General features: G+C 49.8%; 1 protein-coding gene across 1 annotated transcript in view; it reads left to right on the forward strand.

The window, feature by feature from the left end:
* Positions 1-8,487: 8,487 nt before the first annotated feature.
* Positions 8,488-13,255, forward strand: part of Pard6g (par-6 family cell polarity regulator gamma) — a 64,015-nt gene continuing 59,247 nt past the window's right edge. The window contains exon 1 of the mRNA XM_038330981.2: positions 8,488-8,716. Coding sequence (XP_038186909.1) covers positions 8,645-8,716 — 72 coding nt within the window. The 5' untranslated portion in view covers positions 8,488-8,644. The remainder of the gene's footprint in view (positions 8,717-13,255) is intronic.

The following is a 13,255-nucleotide window of genomic DNA, read 5'->3' on the forward strand; positions in this document are numbered from 1 at the left end:
AAATAAGGTGGAGAGCCTGGAAGAAAGCTGCTTGAACATGTAGGAAGAAGAGTAGATTGGCAGGGGAAAGGAACCATGAGCTCCCAGAGGCTGCCTGAATCAGCAGAGCTTTTCAGAGTAGCAGTAGGAAGGCACCAGCAGCACTGAGAAGATGACACAGCTTCCAGGGGAACAGACAGCAGTGGGTTCTGCAGACCACAGAGAAGCATGGGTCTAATGCATGCTGGAGGAACTTGTGTCCAGATGGGGCAGGTGAGAGGCCGGCCTCCATGTGGAGAGAGTCCAAGGTGGCATGCCAACATTAACGACCTATTAGGAAAGAGCAATGCGGGCAGAAATATTGAGGTCATCACCTATTAGCAGCCTCAGCTGATGAGTGTCCAGAAAGATTACCTAAGAAGATAACGTAGGATCTGTTACATATGTATAAGCAGAAAAGACAGGAGACCGAGTTTCTGGGCCTTTCTTAACCCTTGATTTTGCATTTACTCTCTGGAGTTAAATAATTCAAAGACACCAGAAGAGGATGCAAAATGTGGAGATTGGTAAGGGAACCAAGAGACAGAAATCATATCAGGAAAATGTGTTGGGGTGTGGAGAGTTTCTCAATTTATCCCAGGACTGGACATCAGGGTTCACAGTGGGATGTTTAAGACCAACTCCTCATTGTCCTGTTGGCTTTGCTGTGCTTCTCTTGCCTTTCCTTGTCCCCTGTCACAATGCCTGTCACATTATGTCCATCCCCTATGTCTGTTTTACTTCATGCTAGACCGATATCCCCAGCACTGCCCAGTGGCTTGGCAGATAAGCAAATGGATTCTGTGTACATAGATTCTGATGCATGTATACTGAGAACAGAAGGGTCTCCTGACTGGAGGACTGGATTGCAAGCTAGTTATTAGTTCTCTTCCCTTGGATTAAGAATGGCACACACCTTCAGTGTTGGCACTCAGGGTTAGGGTTGGGGTAAGGGAGACAGAAGCAGGCAGATGGATCCCTGAGTTCAAAGCCTGCCTCTTCTACTCAGGTAGTTCCAGAACAGCTGGGGCTACACAAAGAAACAGAAATGGCTTCATAAATTTTCTTGTTCATATCTTCTGGGTGAGGGATATTAGACATACAGCCAAGTGATTTGGTAACTTCCAGAGATTTCACCCAATCTGAAAGTGAAGAGCTTACATGTTGGTACTAGAACGAATGAACTCTGCATGCCTGGCTACAGGGTTATTATTCAGCCCACAGCCAGAGGGGATGGAGGATTCCATGGTGTTTGTGTAACCAGCAGACAGCACCATGGCAAAATCTGACAAATGAAACATTGTCTTGGAGAGTGCCAAACGCTGATCCACCCCAAAGCTGTGTTGAAGTAGACAAGGAAGCAAGCACCCCATCTTTTCCTCCTATAAAGCCTGCAAGGAGTTCAAACCTCCCAGGAGTGCCTGGGGATGACTGTAGTACTAGACAGAATCTCCACCACTGAACAGGCCACGTCTCTGTGCCAGGATACCACACTCAGCGGGATATGACAACTCAGCAGAATAAGGCTTCATGAATCACCACCACCCCTCCCTACACACACACACACACACACACACACACACACTCACACACGCACACACACTTGAGATTCTGATCCATGACTAGTGTGATCCTTGGCATGAGGACTTCATTTCATGCCCTAGGTACTTTTGTTTGTGTTTTGAACACTTGCTTCAAAATTTAGTGCAAAGCCGCAGCAAGCAGGCTGACCCTCCCTGCCCTTCACTTTTTACTCATGCTCACAGCCTCCCAAGGACCAGTTAGTAAGCTCCAGGCTGAGGTGGGGGGCATTCAGTGGTTCAGGGGCTTCCAGCAGAGCCACTTTGGAGCATGTGAACAGATGTGAACAACAATTTCCACATGGCTCTGGAATGTGCGGAATTTATTCTTTTGTGGCGGAGAGCGCTGTCTGCAGAAGGAGCTGCTACTGGGTCCTCGCTGTAGATCTTGCGCAGAGGCCACATCATCTTCGCCATAAAGGCAGAGACATCCTCGGGGAGCAGGTAGAGAGCAAAACCTGGGCACTTGTGCACCTTTAGATGAGGATCAAAGCGAGAGCAAGCCTCACCATGAACCTTGCTTATTTCCACTCTAATAGTTACCTTTTATATTACCTGAGGAACATACACCCTGCCTGGCATGCAGCGGCACACAATTCAAGCATCATGGAATGCCTTTGGAGCATTTAAAACCATACCTTAGAGAACATTTTCCTGGGAAATCATATCTCAACAACCTGAACATAAAAGCACCTCCCTTTTTTTTGCTTGGTGATGACAATAGACCCTGAGTGATTAGTAGAACTGTGGCTATTAACCAATAATAATGCTTAAAATACATCCACCCTACACATCCTTCACGTTTGGGGGGAAAGATCAGAGATCTGGGGTGTGCACCTAGATGCATTCTCTAGTGGTTTCGAAAGGCTGTCTTCTCACCCCCGGGGCCTGCAGCAGGAGCTGGAGAGAAATCTACCCCTCTGTGTCAGTCTCCACTGCTTCTCTCCACCGCCTCCTTCTGCTGACGGCCCTCAAAGCTGGGATCTGTAGGTGTGTGCCGAACTACTTCTTTGGGGGCAACCCTGCTGCATCTTCTTTGGCCTTTAACATTATACAACCTCTGTTAGAACTTGTTAATGGCTGAAAAAAAAATGAATCTCCACTGGAAATCAACCACTTACTCTGGTGCTTAGGCCACATTACCTGTTAGGAGGTGAGATCAGATGGTACCCACTTGCACAGAAGACCCTCCATCAGGAAGGACCCCCAAGTCCTAGATACCCTTTGTCGCCTGTACTTCACTGAGGACCATTCATGGTACCAGAGAATCCTGAGCCTGCTGGTCTACAGGGCCCAGAACCTGTTTAGTTATTAGCCAAGATCCCCTTTGTCACCTCCTGTACTTCACTGAGGACCATTCGTGGTACCAGAGAATCCCGAGCCTGCTGGTCTACAGGGCCCAGAACCTGTTTAGTTATTGGCCAGTCCATTGGGCCATCCTGAGGACATCAGTCTATTGAAGCACAACAGATATAGGAAATGAATACAGAGAGACAGAAGTTCTGATAGGACATTAGAGATGCCAGGAAAACACTGGAGATAAAGCAAAGGCAGCAGGGGGTGGGGAGCAGGTCTCCAAAACGCCGCCGCCGTCCCTGGTGCTTTCTTTTTGAGAAAAGAAAGAAGTAAGGGATTATCTCTTTGAAAACTTTAATCTATAAAGTAAAAAGGAAAATACACAGAAATACAACAGACAAAGAGGAATATAAAATAGACAATCAAGACCAGGGTGGGGGACAGGAAACACTTGAGGCAGGAGATGAGCTCAGAGAACAGCCAGAGGAGGGACAGTGACCGGATGAGGAGAGACAACGGGCGGCTTCGCAGCACCCACTGGTCCAGGCCACTCCCATTTGACATTTTCCCTGCAATAACACTGAAATGGGCTCTGGACAAAACTGTGGGCAGGGCATACTTGGCATTCACCCAGGTGCCATCCGCCACCCCCAGGGTCTTAACTGATCTCAGGCCTTGTCCTCAGAGCACCCAGGGTGTCCAGTGTCCTCTGAACTGTGACCTCCAGAGTCCCTCCTACACACACTGATGCCTGATGAGCCACAGCAGGAGTCTGAATGGAACACTCACTCCGGGTCCTCTGCCTTAAGAGGAAACGGACTTTGACCCACTCGGGGAATGCTTCGCATATATAATTTTATTATTTCAACACATTTTCTTACGAGCTTTTACACCAGAGTACACTTTGAAAGGAAAGGTTCCATGATGAGATTTTCAGCGTTTCATCTTTTGTACCCAGACGGGACTTGGGTCGTTTGCTTTTCTTTGAAGTGCTGGGGAGCCCAGCGCAGAGCAGGGCTTGATATTTATTTTGATTGGTTTCACAGCAGGCTAACTTCTCCCGGTCTTCATCACCAGACCCAGAGAGCAGAAACAAGGACAGCACAGGTCTCCGCACTTCAAAATGTGAAGAGTTCCTACAGAGACCTGTGGTGAAGATGAAGAATGAGTGGCGGGGAGAGGAAGGTGGGAAACAGTAGCCCTTGGCACAGCGGACGTTGGGCTGGGTTATATCCCTTTTTTATAGTAGGAGCTGCCCCTCTTAGCATCACCGGCCTCAAAACTCAGTAGCACACCCGGCCTTCCTCACAGTGGATGCTTCTAGATGCTGCCACGTTTCCCATGGGGTAGGGGAGGGGAGGGCAAGGTGATTTGCTTAAGAACCACCAGGCATCACCACCCCTGAGCTCTCTGGTGGGCTGCTCCAGGGGTGTGAGGGGCTTACTTATCTCCTATCCAGGCTACTCTGGCTGGTGCGACGTCTTGGGTGCAGACGGCAGCGTGAGCTCCACCGCCTGGATGATCTAGTAAATCTCAATACTGCTTCTTCTTTAGCATCCTAGAGAGTGCTCCTTTAGGGGTGTTTTATTATTTTAAAAGCTGAAAAAGCAGTCAAGGACGCCAGTGCCAATCTCCTTTCTTTCTGATAAAAGGCTCTCAGCTGCCACTTATCTAGAAATTTGAGATTTTGAAGATCTGTGCTTTGTTCCCTTTCAAGGACTGACAACCTAAAGCAAGGGTTCTCAACCTTCTTAGTGCTGTGACCCTTTAATACAGTTCCTCATGTTGTGGTATGTAGATGGAGCAGCAGGGCTGCGTCCCGCCACCCGGCTCACAGGCTGCCAGCTAGCTTTACCCAAAATAATTACATGGAAACTGTATTCATTTAAACACTGCTTGGCCCATTAGTTTCAACCTCTTATTGGCTAATTCTCACATCTTGACTAACCCATATTTAGTAATCTGTGTAGGACCACGAGGTGGTGGCTTACCAGGAGAGATCTTTTTTTTTTTTTTGGTTTTTCAAGACAGGGTTTCTCTGCAGCTTTTTTAGAGCCTGTCCTGGACCTAGCACTTGTAGACCAGGCTGGCCTCAAACTCACAGAGATCCGCCTGCCTCTGCCTCCTGAGTGCTGGGATTAAAGGCGTGCGCCACCACCGCCCGGCACCAGGAAAGATCTTAACCTGCGTCCAACTCAGAGAGGAGAGGCATGGCAATTGCCTATGGCGACCGCCTGAAGCATCTGCCTGACTCTGATTTCTTTGTCCCACAATTCTGTTCTGTCTACTCCACCAACCTATGTTCTGACCTATCAGGCCAAGCAGTTTTCTTTATTAATTAACCAATGAAACAACAGATATACAGATGACCCTCCTCCATCATTGGTAAACCACAACCACAACATAATTTTAGTTGCTACTACGTAACTGTAATTTTGCTACTGTTATGAATCATAATGCAAACATCTGTGTTTTCTGATGGCCCCAGATGACCCTGGGAAAGGATAGTTCAAACCCCCTAAGGGTCGTCACCCACAGGTTGAGAACCACTGACCTAGTGGCTATATTTAGGATCTATATTCATTTACAGGGGGGTGGGTAAGTTGTTGGTTGTTTTTGAGACAGTCTCACTAGATTGCTCAGAGTGGCTTTGAACTCGCATTCCTCCTAGATTGGCCCTGGGTAGCTGGGACTACAAGGCACAGCCATCACACTCAGTTAGGGTTACCAGTTTAGACGGATTCTTTGAAGCCTTGCCTTGAGGAAAATTAGGTCTGTCTATCTCTACTCTCTTTCAAAGGCCTGAGGATCCCTAGAGAGCTGCTGGTCTTCAGTCTATGTTGGAAGCCCAAAGAAGGTGGCTCTAGAATTGGCAAAGCATGCACAGCAACAGGACAGATGGGCACGCCCACGAGAGTGAGAGCAAGCAGGCAATGCACAGTTTGCTTTTTCCTTGTCCTTTAGCTGAGCTTCCACCAGAAGCTGCGGTCCACAGTTAGGGTGGGTCTTTCTGCTTCAGGTAATCTGAACAAGAGTCAATATTTTTTTTAAAAAAGTATTTAAGATGTAGGAATGACTTCACCATTTATAATATCCCTCACAGGAGTGCCTGGAGGCTTGTGCTTTAGTTGATTCCGGATGGAGTCAAGCTGACAAACAGGAGTATCCATCAGGGCAGGGCACTCAGTCCTCATGGTGCTCCTGAGTCTCTCCTCCCCACAGGACAGTCCACTCGGAGGGAATAGTGGGCAGCAGAACTGTCACTTTGCACAAGCCCGAAGGACTGTACTGTTAGGCTTCTTCCCTTCAAATAAAGCTATCATGAACTAACTCCTGGGTCCCATACCTAGCTCTGCATGAAACTGGGTGTGGAAGTACACATACCTGTATGTAATTCCAGCACTGTGGAGGAGGAGGCAGGAGGATGAGAAGTTTAAGGTCATCTTCAGTTACGTAGCAACTTTGAGGCTGGCTGAGGTTATTTGAAGGTCTGTAAAGGAGATAAAGAGGGAACAATAGAAGGGAAAAGAAAGGACTCTGAGAGGGGGCGGGTTGGGAAAGAAGAAGGAAGAGAGAAGCCAGCACGTCGTCCCTCTTATTTTCCAGTATGCATCTCCCAGTGTCCATGGTATCCAGTGTACACCTCCCGGTGTCCAGTGTGCATCTCCCGATGTCTAGTGTGCATCTCCCGGTGTCCATAGTGCCCAGTGTGCATCTCCTGGTGTCCAGTGTTCATCTCCTGGAGTCCATGGTGTCCAGTGTATATCTTCCGGTGTCCAGTGTGCATCTCTTGGTGTCCATGGCATCCAGTGTACATCTTCCAGTGTCCAGTGTACATCTTCCGATGTCCACAGTGCTTCTCCTAGTGTCCACAGTGTCCAGGGTGCATCTCCCGGTGTCCAATGTTGCATCTCCTGGTGTCCACAGTGCATCTCTCAGTGTCCAGTGTACACCTCCCGGTGTCCACAGTATCCAGTGTGCACCTCCCAGTGTCCACGGTGCCCCGTGTGTATCTCATGGTGCTTTGCTGGCTTGCCTCACATGTGTCTGTCCGGGGTTCTATGTAACTGCCCTTCTGAACAATCTGAAGTTTGTTCCAAGCGAAGAATTTTAACCCTAAACCACTATGACGACAGGCCTATAACAATAAATACACAGCAAAATTAAATAAAACTTACATTTTGAGGAATACAGTTTGGCAATTTGTTATTTAAAAATTTAGAGGTACATGTATTCTACAGCCTAAAAATTCCATTTTAGGAGGCAATACTTTTAGAGCCTCAGAAATAAGTGAAACCTGGAACTCAGCATGTATTATATTAACATGTACAAATGCAGACATAGCCAATCAGCACGTATTATATTAACATGTACAAATGCAGACATAGCCAATCAGCACGTATTATATTAACATGTACAAATGCAGACATAGCCAATCAGCACGTATTATATTAACATGTACAAATGCAGACATAGCCAATGAGATAGAACCAGTATAAGTTATATCTTTATTCGCATAAGCATCTTTAAGAACATTTTCTAAGAACAACTGATGAAAACGTCCGTTGTAGCCCAGGCAGAGACACAAACATGTTGCAAAGTGGTGACAATTCTATAAAGTATATTATAATAACTACAATAAAATATTCTGTTAACCAAAAAGTAAACAGAAATAACATATGCCCAAAGGTTAGTAGAGGTGACTGCTGAGTGGCCCCCGCCGTGGGTAACTTATATTTTCCACTTCCGTGTGGTGACTTTATAGTAAAGTTTTCATTCTTTAACTTGCAAATTACAAAAATTCGTGAGACATTTTAAGGTATTTTTGTTTGTTTGTTTGTTTGTTTGTTGTTTATTTTTCGAGTCAGGGTTTCTCTGTAGCTTTGGATCCTGTCCTGGAACTAGCTCTTGTAGACCAGGCTGGCCTCCAACTCACAGAGAAGGTAGGTTTTAAAGTCTGTGTGTCTTGTCCTAACTTCTTTACAATCTCTTTAGGGAACAGGTTGCGTCTTGGGCTTCTTCTCCCCTCTTTCCAAGTGCTCTCTATTAAGAAGTCTTCCACGGTGGAAGTCTCCCTCCAAACCTATCCTATTTCCTACCAACTGCCATAGAAAAACCCCCGCTGCTCCTCAGAAACAGTTTTAGTTCTCGTTGTCAGCACCACATACTAGATTTAACGTTAACTCCATCACAATTTGGGACTGGTTTACTATCCTGCCGCCTCTCGTCCTGCCTGTGCGGGACTTCACCACTCAAGGGCGGGACACTCACAAACCTGGCAACTAAGGCAGGCAGGTGGAGCCCAATCGGATCAGGCCTGGGGTGCTTCTCATTGGCGTGCTTATAAGGAATCAACCAAAAATCCCTTTCCGGGGCCGACCGCTGTGGGGAAGGCAAAACCGCGAGCCCAGTGGATGGCCTAGAGCTTCCTTTGGAAGGGCACCAGGTGGGGGCGTGGCGTGGGAGGGTCCTGATAGGAGGCGGGGCCCTGGGGCGGGGCTTCGGAGGCGGGGCGCTGGGGGCGGGACTCGGGGGAGGCATCCCATAGCTCCTCCCGCGCGCGGCCCCTGGAGTCCCCGAGGCGCGCGGCCAGCCCAGCTCCGGCCCGCCTCACACCGTGCAGCCGGGCGCCCTAGCGAGCGCGGGCCCGGCGCCGGGCCCGGGCAGACGGCCGGGGGCGTCTCCGCCGAGACTCTCTCTGTGGCCCCTGAGCGGCGAGGGCGAAGGCGAGGCTGAGTGGGACCGAAATCATGAACCGGAGTTTTCACAAGTCTCAGACCCTACGCTTCTACGACTGCAGCGCAGTGGAAGTCAAGAGCAAGGTAAAGTGCCCGAGGCCCACCGTGGCGGTCTGCACCCGTTCCCCTGGCAAATGAATGGGGCACCCCGCAGAGGGAAACTGGAGAGGTGTGGGAGGCGACCGGCGTCGACAACTTTGGAGCTTGGGCGCTGCATGCCTCTGCGCAGGGTCCGTGGGATGTGCTCCGGGACCCCGGCGGTCCTCCCTGCTCCCTGTGCGAACACAAAGCCCGGCGGCCGAGGGCCATGGGACAGTCAGTGCAGGCTCTGAACCCGCTCCACGAGAGCTGCTCTTTTGTTCCACGAACTAGAGATGACCCGGGCGCGCCACACGTTGGAGGGGAGGGCTGTGTTTCCGGGGCGATCTAGGAGCTGGGGCTGCTGGGTTTCGGGTCGTGGAGGGGTCTTTGGGGGCCAGAATCAGGAGGGGGGCCCTGGCTGCACCGCCTGTTTGACTGTGAGGAGCAGACTGGCGATCGGCTCCCAAATCAGGGCCCTGGCCCAGCCCCCAGTTTGGCGCTGGGTACCAGACCCGGAGCCCCAGGCGCCCTCTACCCCCAGGCCGAGACCCCTTGATCATACACCTGGCCCAGGTCCAATCTTCCTCGACCAAGCCCTGAGCACTCTTCCTACCCAGATACCTTTACCAGACGCTCCCCCGGCTTAGATTCCCCCAGTTCCCTAGGGTACCGGGACTCAGAAATTCCCATCAGGACGAACCCCCAGACCAGACTGCAATCCTCTGAGGCGCGACCTCAGCACAGACTCAGACCCCCTGGGCGCGCCCCGGCCCCTCCCGCTGCTAGTGCCTAGGCAGAGCGTGCCCGAACTTGCGGGTTGCCCTGTGTCTGGATAATTGGCTGATAGGATCTGGCGCTTCTCCCCTCTGCGGGGGCGGCTCCTTCACTGCAGACGCTTGAGTCTGAGAGGGTCTGCAGCGTGGACCCTGCGGGATGGAGAAGGAGCTGCTGTTGCTCCGGGTCGGGTGGGAGAAGTCCCTTGAGCCTTTTGCTGACTAGGAGATAGTAGCCTAGTTGCTGTGGTTCTCTGTGAAGAAGGCGGAGCTGCTGAAATGGTCCAGGTCACCAAGGGTGAGTTTTCAGCCAATGCTTCTTATGGGCCTATGGCCTGTGATCCATTCGCCTGGTCTCCAGGGAGGTGGTGCCTCATTAAACTACTGATCAACCCCAAGGAGTCCTTTAGTGTAAGGTTTTCAGGGTATCAGTAGAGGCGCGGGGAAGGGGCAGTCCCTCAACAACACCAGCAGGGCATGGGGCATCCTCGCAGACCCATTGTAATGAATTGCAGGCTTTCCTCATTTGGGGACTCTTACTTATAATGAGACCCTACCCTGTTTCCAAATGCTACTTCCATGACCCTTGCCCCACACCCCATCCCTTCTATTGCCCAGGAGTGTTCCCAAACTCCCAAATTCATAGAGCTGGGAAGTTAGGGCCCCCAGTTCAGTGGGAGGTTGAAACGATTGCCCATTTCTTCAGCACTGCAATATGGCAGCCACTTCATTTCCTTAAATTTTTTGGAAATGGTCATACATTCACAAGCGGATGCCAGAGAGAGAATACCGAAACCTAAGGTCACTTTGCCTAGCCTACTGTGATGTTGACCTCTTGTGTAAGTAGAAGGGATCTTGCCAGGGTTTTGTGTGCTCACTTGTATGTGCATACAGGCATGTGCACTTGTGTACCCGCCAGCACAGTGAAGGTTCAGAGCCACCCATGACAGGATTCTTCCTGACCAGTGAGTGTGAACTGATTAGTGCTAAGCACTCAGTTCTGATACTGCCCTCAGCAGCTGTGCGTGGCACAGCACACTGTCCAACTCCAAAGGAGGCCGTGGGACAGATCTGGAGGAAATGCCCTACCAGGCCTTATCCTGCAGTTCTGGGCTGTGGTCCATGCAGGCTGTTAGGGGAGGAGAGGCCACCTGCCTTTATTTCCTGGAATGTTAGCCCAGCCGCCTCCTCCAGCTCTGCGTGGTAGAAATGCTGCTCCATGCCCCTGTGGCTTCAAGCTCAGACGCCGCCCTGTTTGAACTTGGGAGAGTTTGGAGGGCCCACGCTGATCTAGACAGCCCTGGGATGGCATTGCACACTCCCCACCCCACAATTCGGCATACTCATTGCTTGTCCAGAATGTCCCATGTGGCTCTTCCTTCCATACTCCCCCACGCTTCTCCCACTTTGTAGCTGATATGTTATTGTGGCATCTGTCTGCAGTGAAGGACTTTTGTCACCATGCTGGAGGCACGACCTCATGTCAGCACGGACTTCACGCAACTCGAATGTAGATCTGCGGTGCCATGGCTCTGCTTGGTGAAATGGCAGGCCCCCGGGGAGCTGAGTGCACCCAAGTTTTGCCACCTCTCTACCTTTTGGGGGTTTGGGGCAAGTCATTTGGTTTCCCTGTCTCAGTCATTTCTTCTGGAGCATGGGTGTTACATCCGCGCGGCTCACCAGCCTAGATGAAACAAAGCAGGGACCGTGAGGGGCATGTTGGAAACCACAGCACCACCCACAGTCATAAGCATCCAGCACCACAGGTCAAGGCCTTGTAGTGCTATCAGATGCCTGGCCTGAAAATTGCCACACATCCTCCCAAAACTGTGACCCTCTGCCATCTGCCTCAGCTGGCCGGTTCTTGGGCTGGCCAGCCCTGTATGCAGAGGGCACAGGTTATGGGCCTGGTTGTTGTCCCCTATTTTCTGTCCCCTTACGCGTCTCTAAAACTTTTATTCTAGCGCCTCATCTCTTCCTCTCCCGAGCCTGTGCACTTCCGACTTCCTGCTTCTGCCTGCCCTTCTCTCTCCACTTTGACTTTTACCGGTCCTCTCAGGAGACTGCAGCCAGAGGGAGAGGCTGAAGATGCCTAGGAAAGGGTGTTTCAGACTGAAGGAAGAAGGGTGAACGCCTAGGCTGCTGTGAAGACTTGCAAGGAGGCCACTGCCGTCGGGGTGGGAGTGGGGGGTCAGAGGATACAGTTTTCATCACCATGTCCTCAGTGAAGCCTTTGTCTCCTTGGTATCATCCGCTTGAGAAGCCTGAAAGGACTAACAGGCCCTCTCACCCCAGTAGCGTCTCAACTCCAGGATTAAATGCCTACTCTTCCAGGTTCTTTTCTACACTGTACGGTGTCAGTTCACACCCGGTTCGTCCTGTGCCCCTAAGTAAGAGTCTGTGGTTTCCCCACCCGAGAGCCTGTGCTAGACTGTCCCCCTTCTGCAGAACCATTCTAAAGGTTCCTTCCCACACCAAACTAGGCTCACTCTGACGCTTCTCTACTCGTTTAAGGCCTCGATCATGATGCCCGCTTTGTATTCTGCTTGGGACTGAAGGTTTCTGTCTTGTGCGTTCCTCCCTAAAGAGAGTTGAAGCTGGGAGAGGAATGAATGCCGCTGGCGATTCTGTCCGCTAACGAACTTCTCTTAAACGTTACCTCCTGGCCTTCTGATGGCACGTGCATGCACACATCATATTACGGCTTCTAGTATCAGGATCACAAAGACATGTTATGCAGTCTACTTCCAATGTGTTATAAATGTTTCTTCGTGTCATTATTGTTTTTAGAAGACTTTTTTTAAAAAAATGACTACATGGTATTATTACATCTCATGTCTAAACTATAATTAATTTAACCAATATCTTGTCTGAGCATCTGCCTGTTTTTCCCATACTGAACTGTGCTATGAACCATATTAAAATATTTCTATAAAGCTTATATAGAATATATAATATCAGGCAAATGAAAGTTGTTGGATGTACTAAATTAGAACAAAACTCTGCGTAGTCAGAACTACTTGAGAGAAAGATGAGTTTATTTTTACAGCTTTGAATACATAATTAGTAAATGTTTAGGTAGATGAGATAGCCCAGTACTGAAGGCACTTGCTGAGCAAGACTGACCTCCCGAGTTCAATCCTCAGGATCCACGTAAAGGCAGAAACAGAGAGCCACACACACACCATGGCACACACACTACACGCACTCTCTCTCTCTCTCTCTCTCTCTCTCTCTCACACACACACACACACACACACACACCATGCACAGGCGATAACTTTTTAAAAGTAAATGTTCAGCTGTTTTATATATGCTGTTTGACATCAATTCATTCTCCTCCCCCATTCCTTTCTTTCTCCCTCCTTCAAGCTCTGAGCACTCTCTCCTCCCTTCTTGATTGTGTAAGTGAGGTAGTACCCTATTGTTTCAATTTGCATATTTCTTGAGCTATCAGTGAGCTGGAAACTCACATCCGCTGGTGCGCTCTATGTCAGTCCTGTTTTAGCCACCTGGTTTTACCCGGTCTCTTCTTCCCATTTTCTTTGTGTTGACTTTTGGGAGCTGCTTATCTGTAGAGCGTCCCACCAGAGCCGGTGAGACTGATCCTGAGGTTCTGAGTGGAGCTGGTGTCCTTTCCCTAGTATAAGCCTAGCTCAGATTTTAACCTGGGCCCCTGGGAGGGCGTGTGTGTGAGTAGCGCCTTGATGGGCTGGATGGTCATGTACTGGCTGGCTACGTTCTGCTGTGGACAGCTGGGCGCACAGTG

This window comes from Arvicola amphibius, chromosome 5 (genome assembly GCF_903992535.2).
Source record: "Arvicola amphibius chromosome 5, mArvAmp1.2, whole genome shotgun sequence".
Taxonomy (NCBI): domain Eukaryota; kingdom Metazoa; phylum Chordata; class Mammalia; order Rodentia; family Cricetidae; genus Arvicola; species Arvicola amphibius.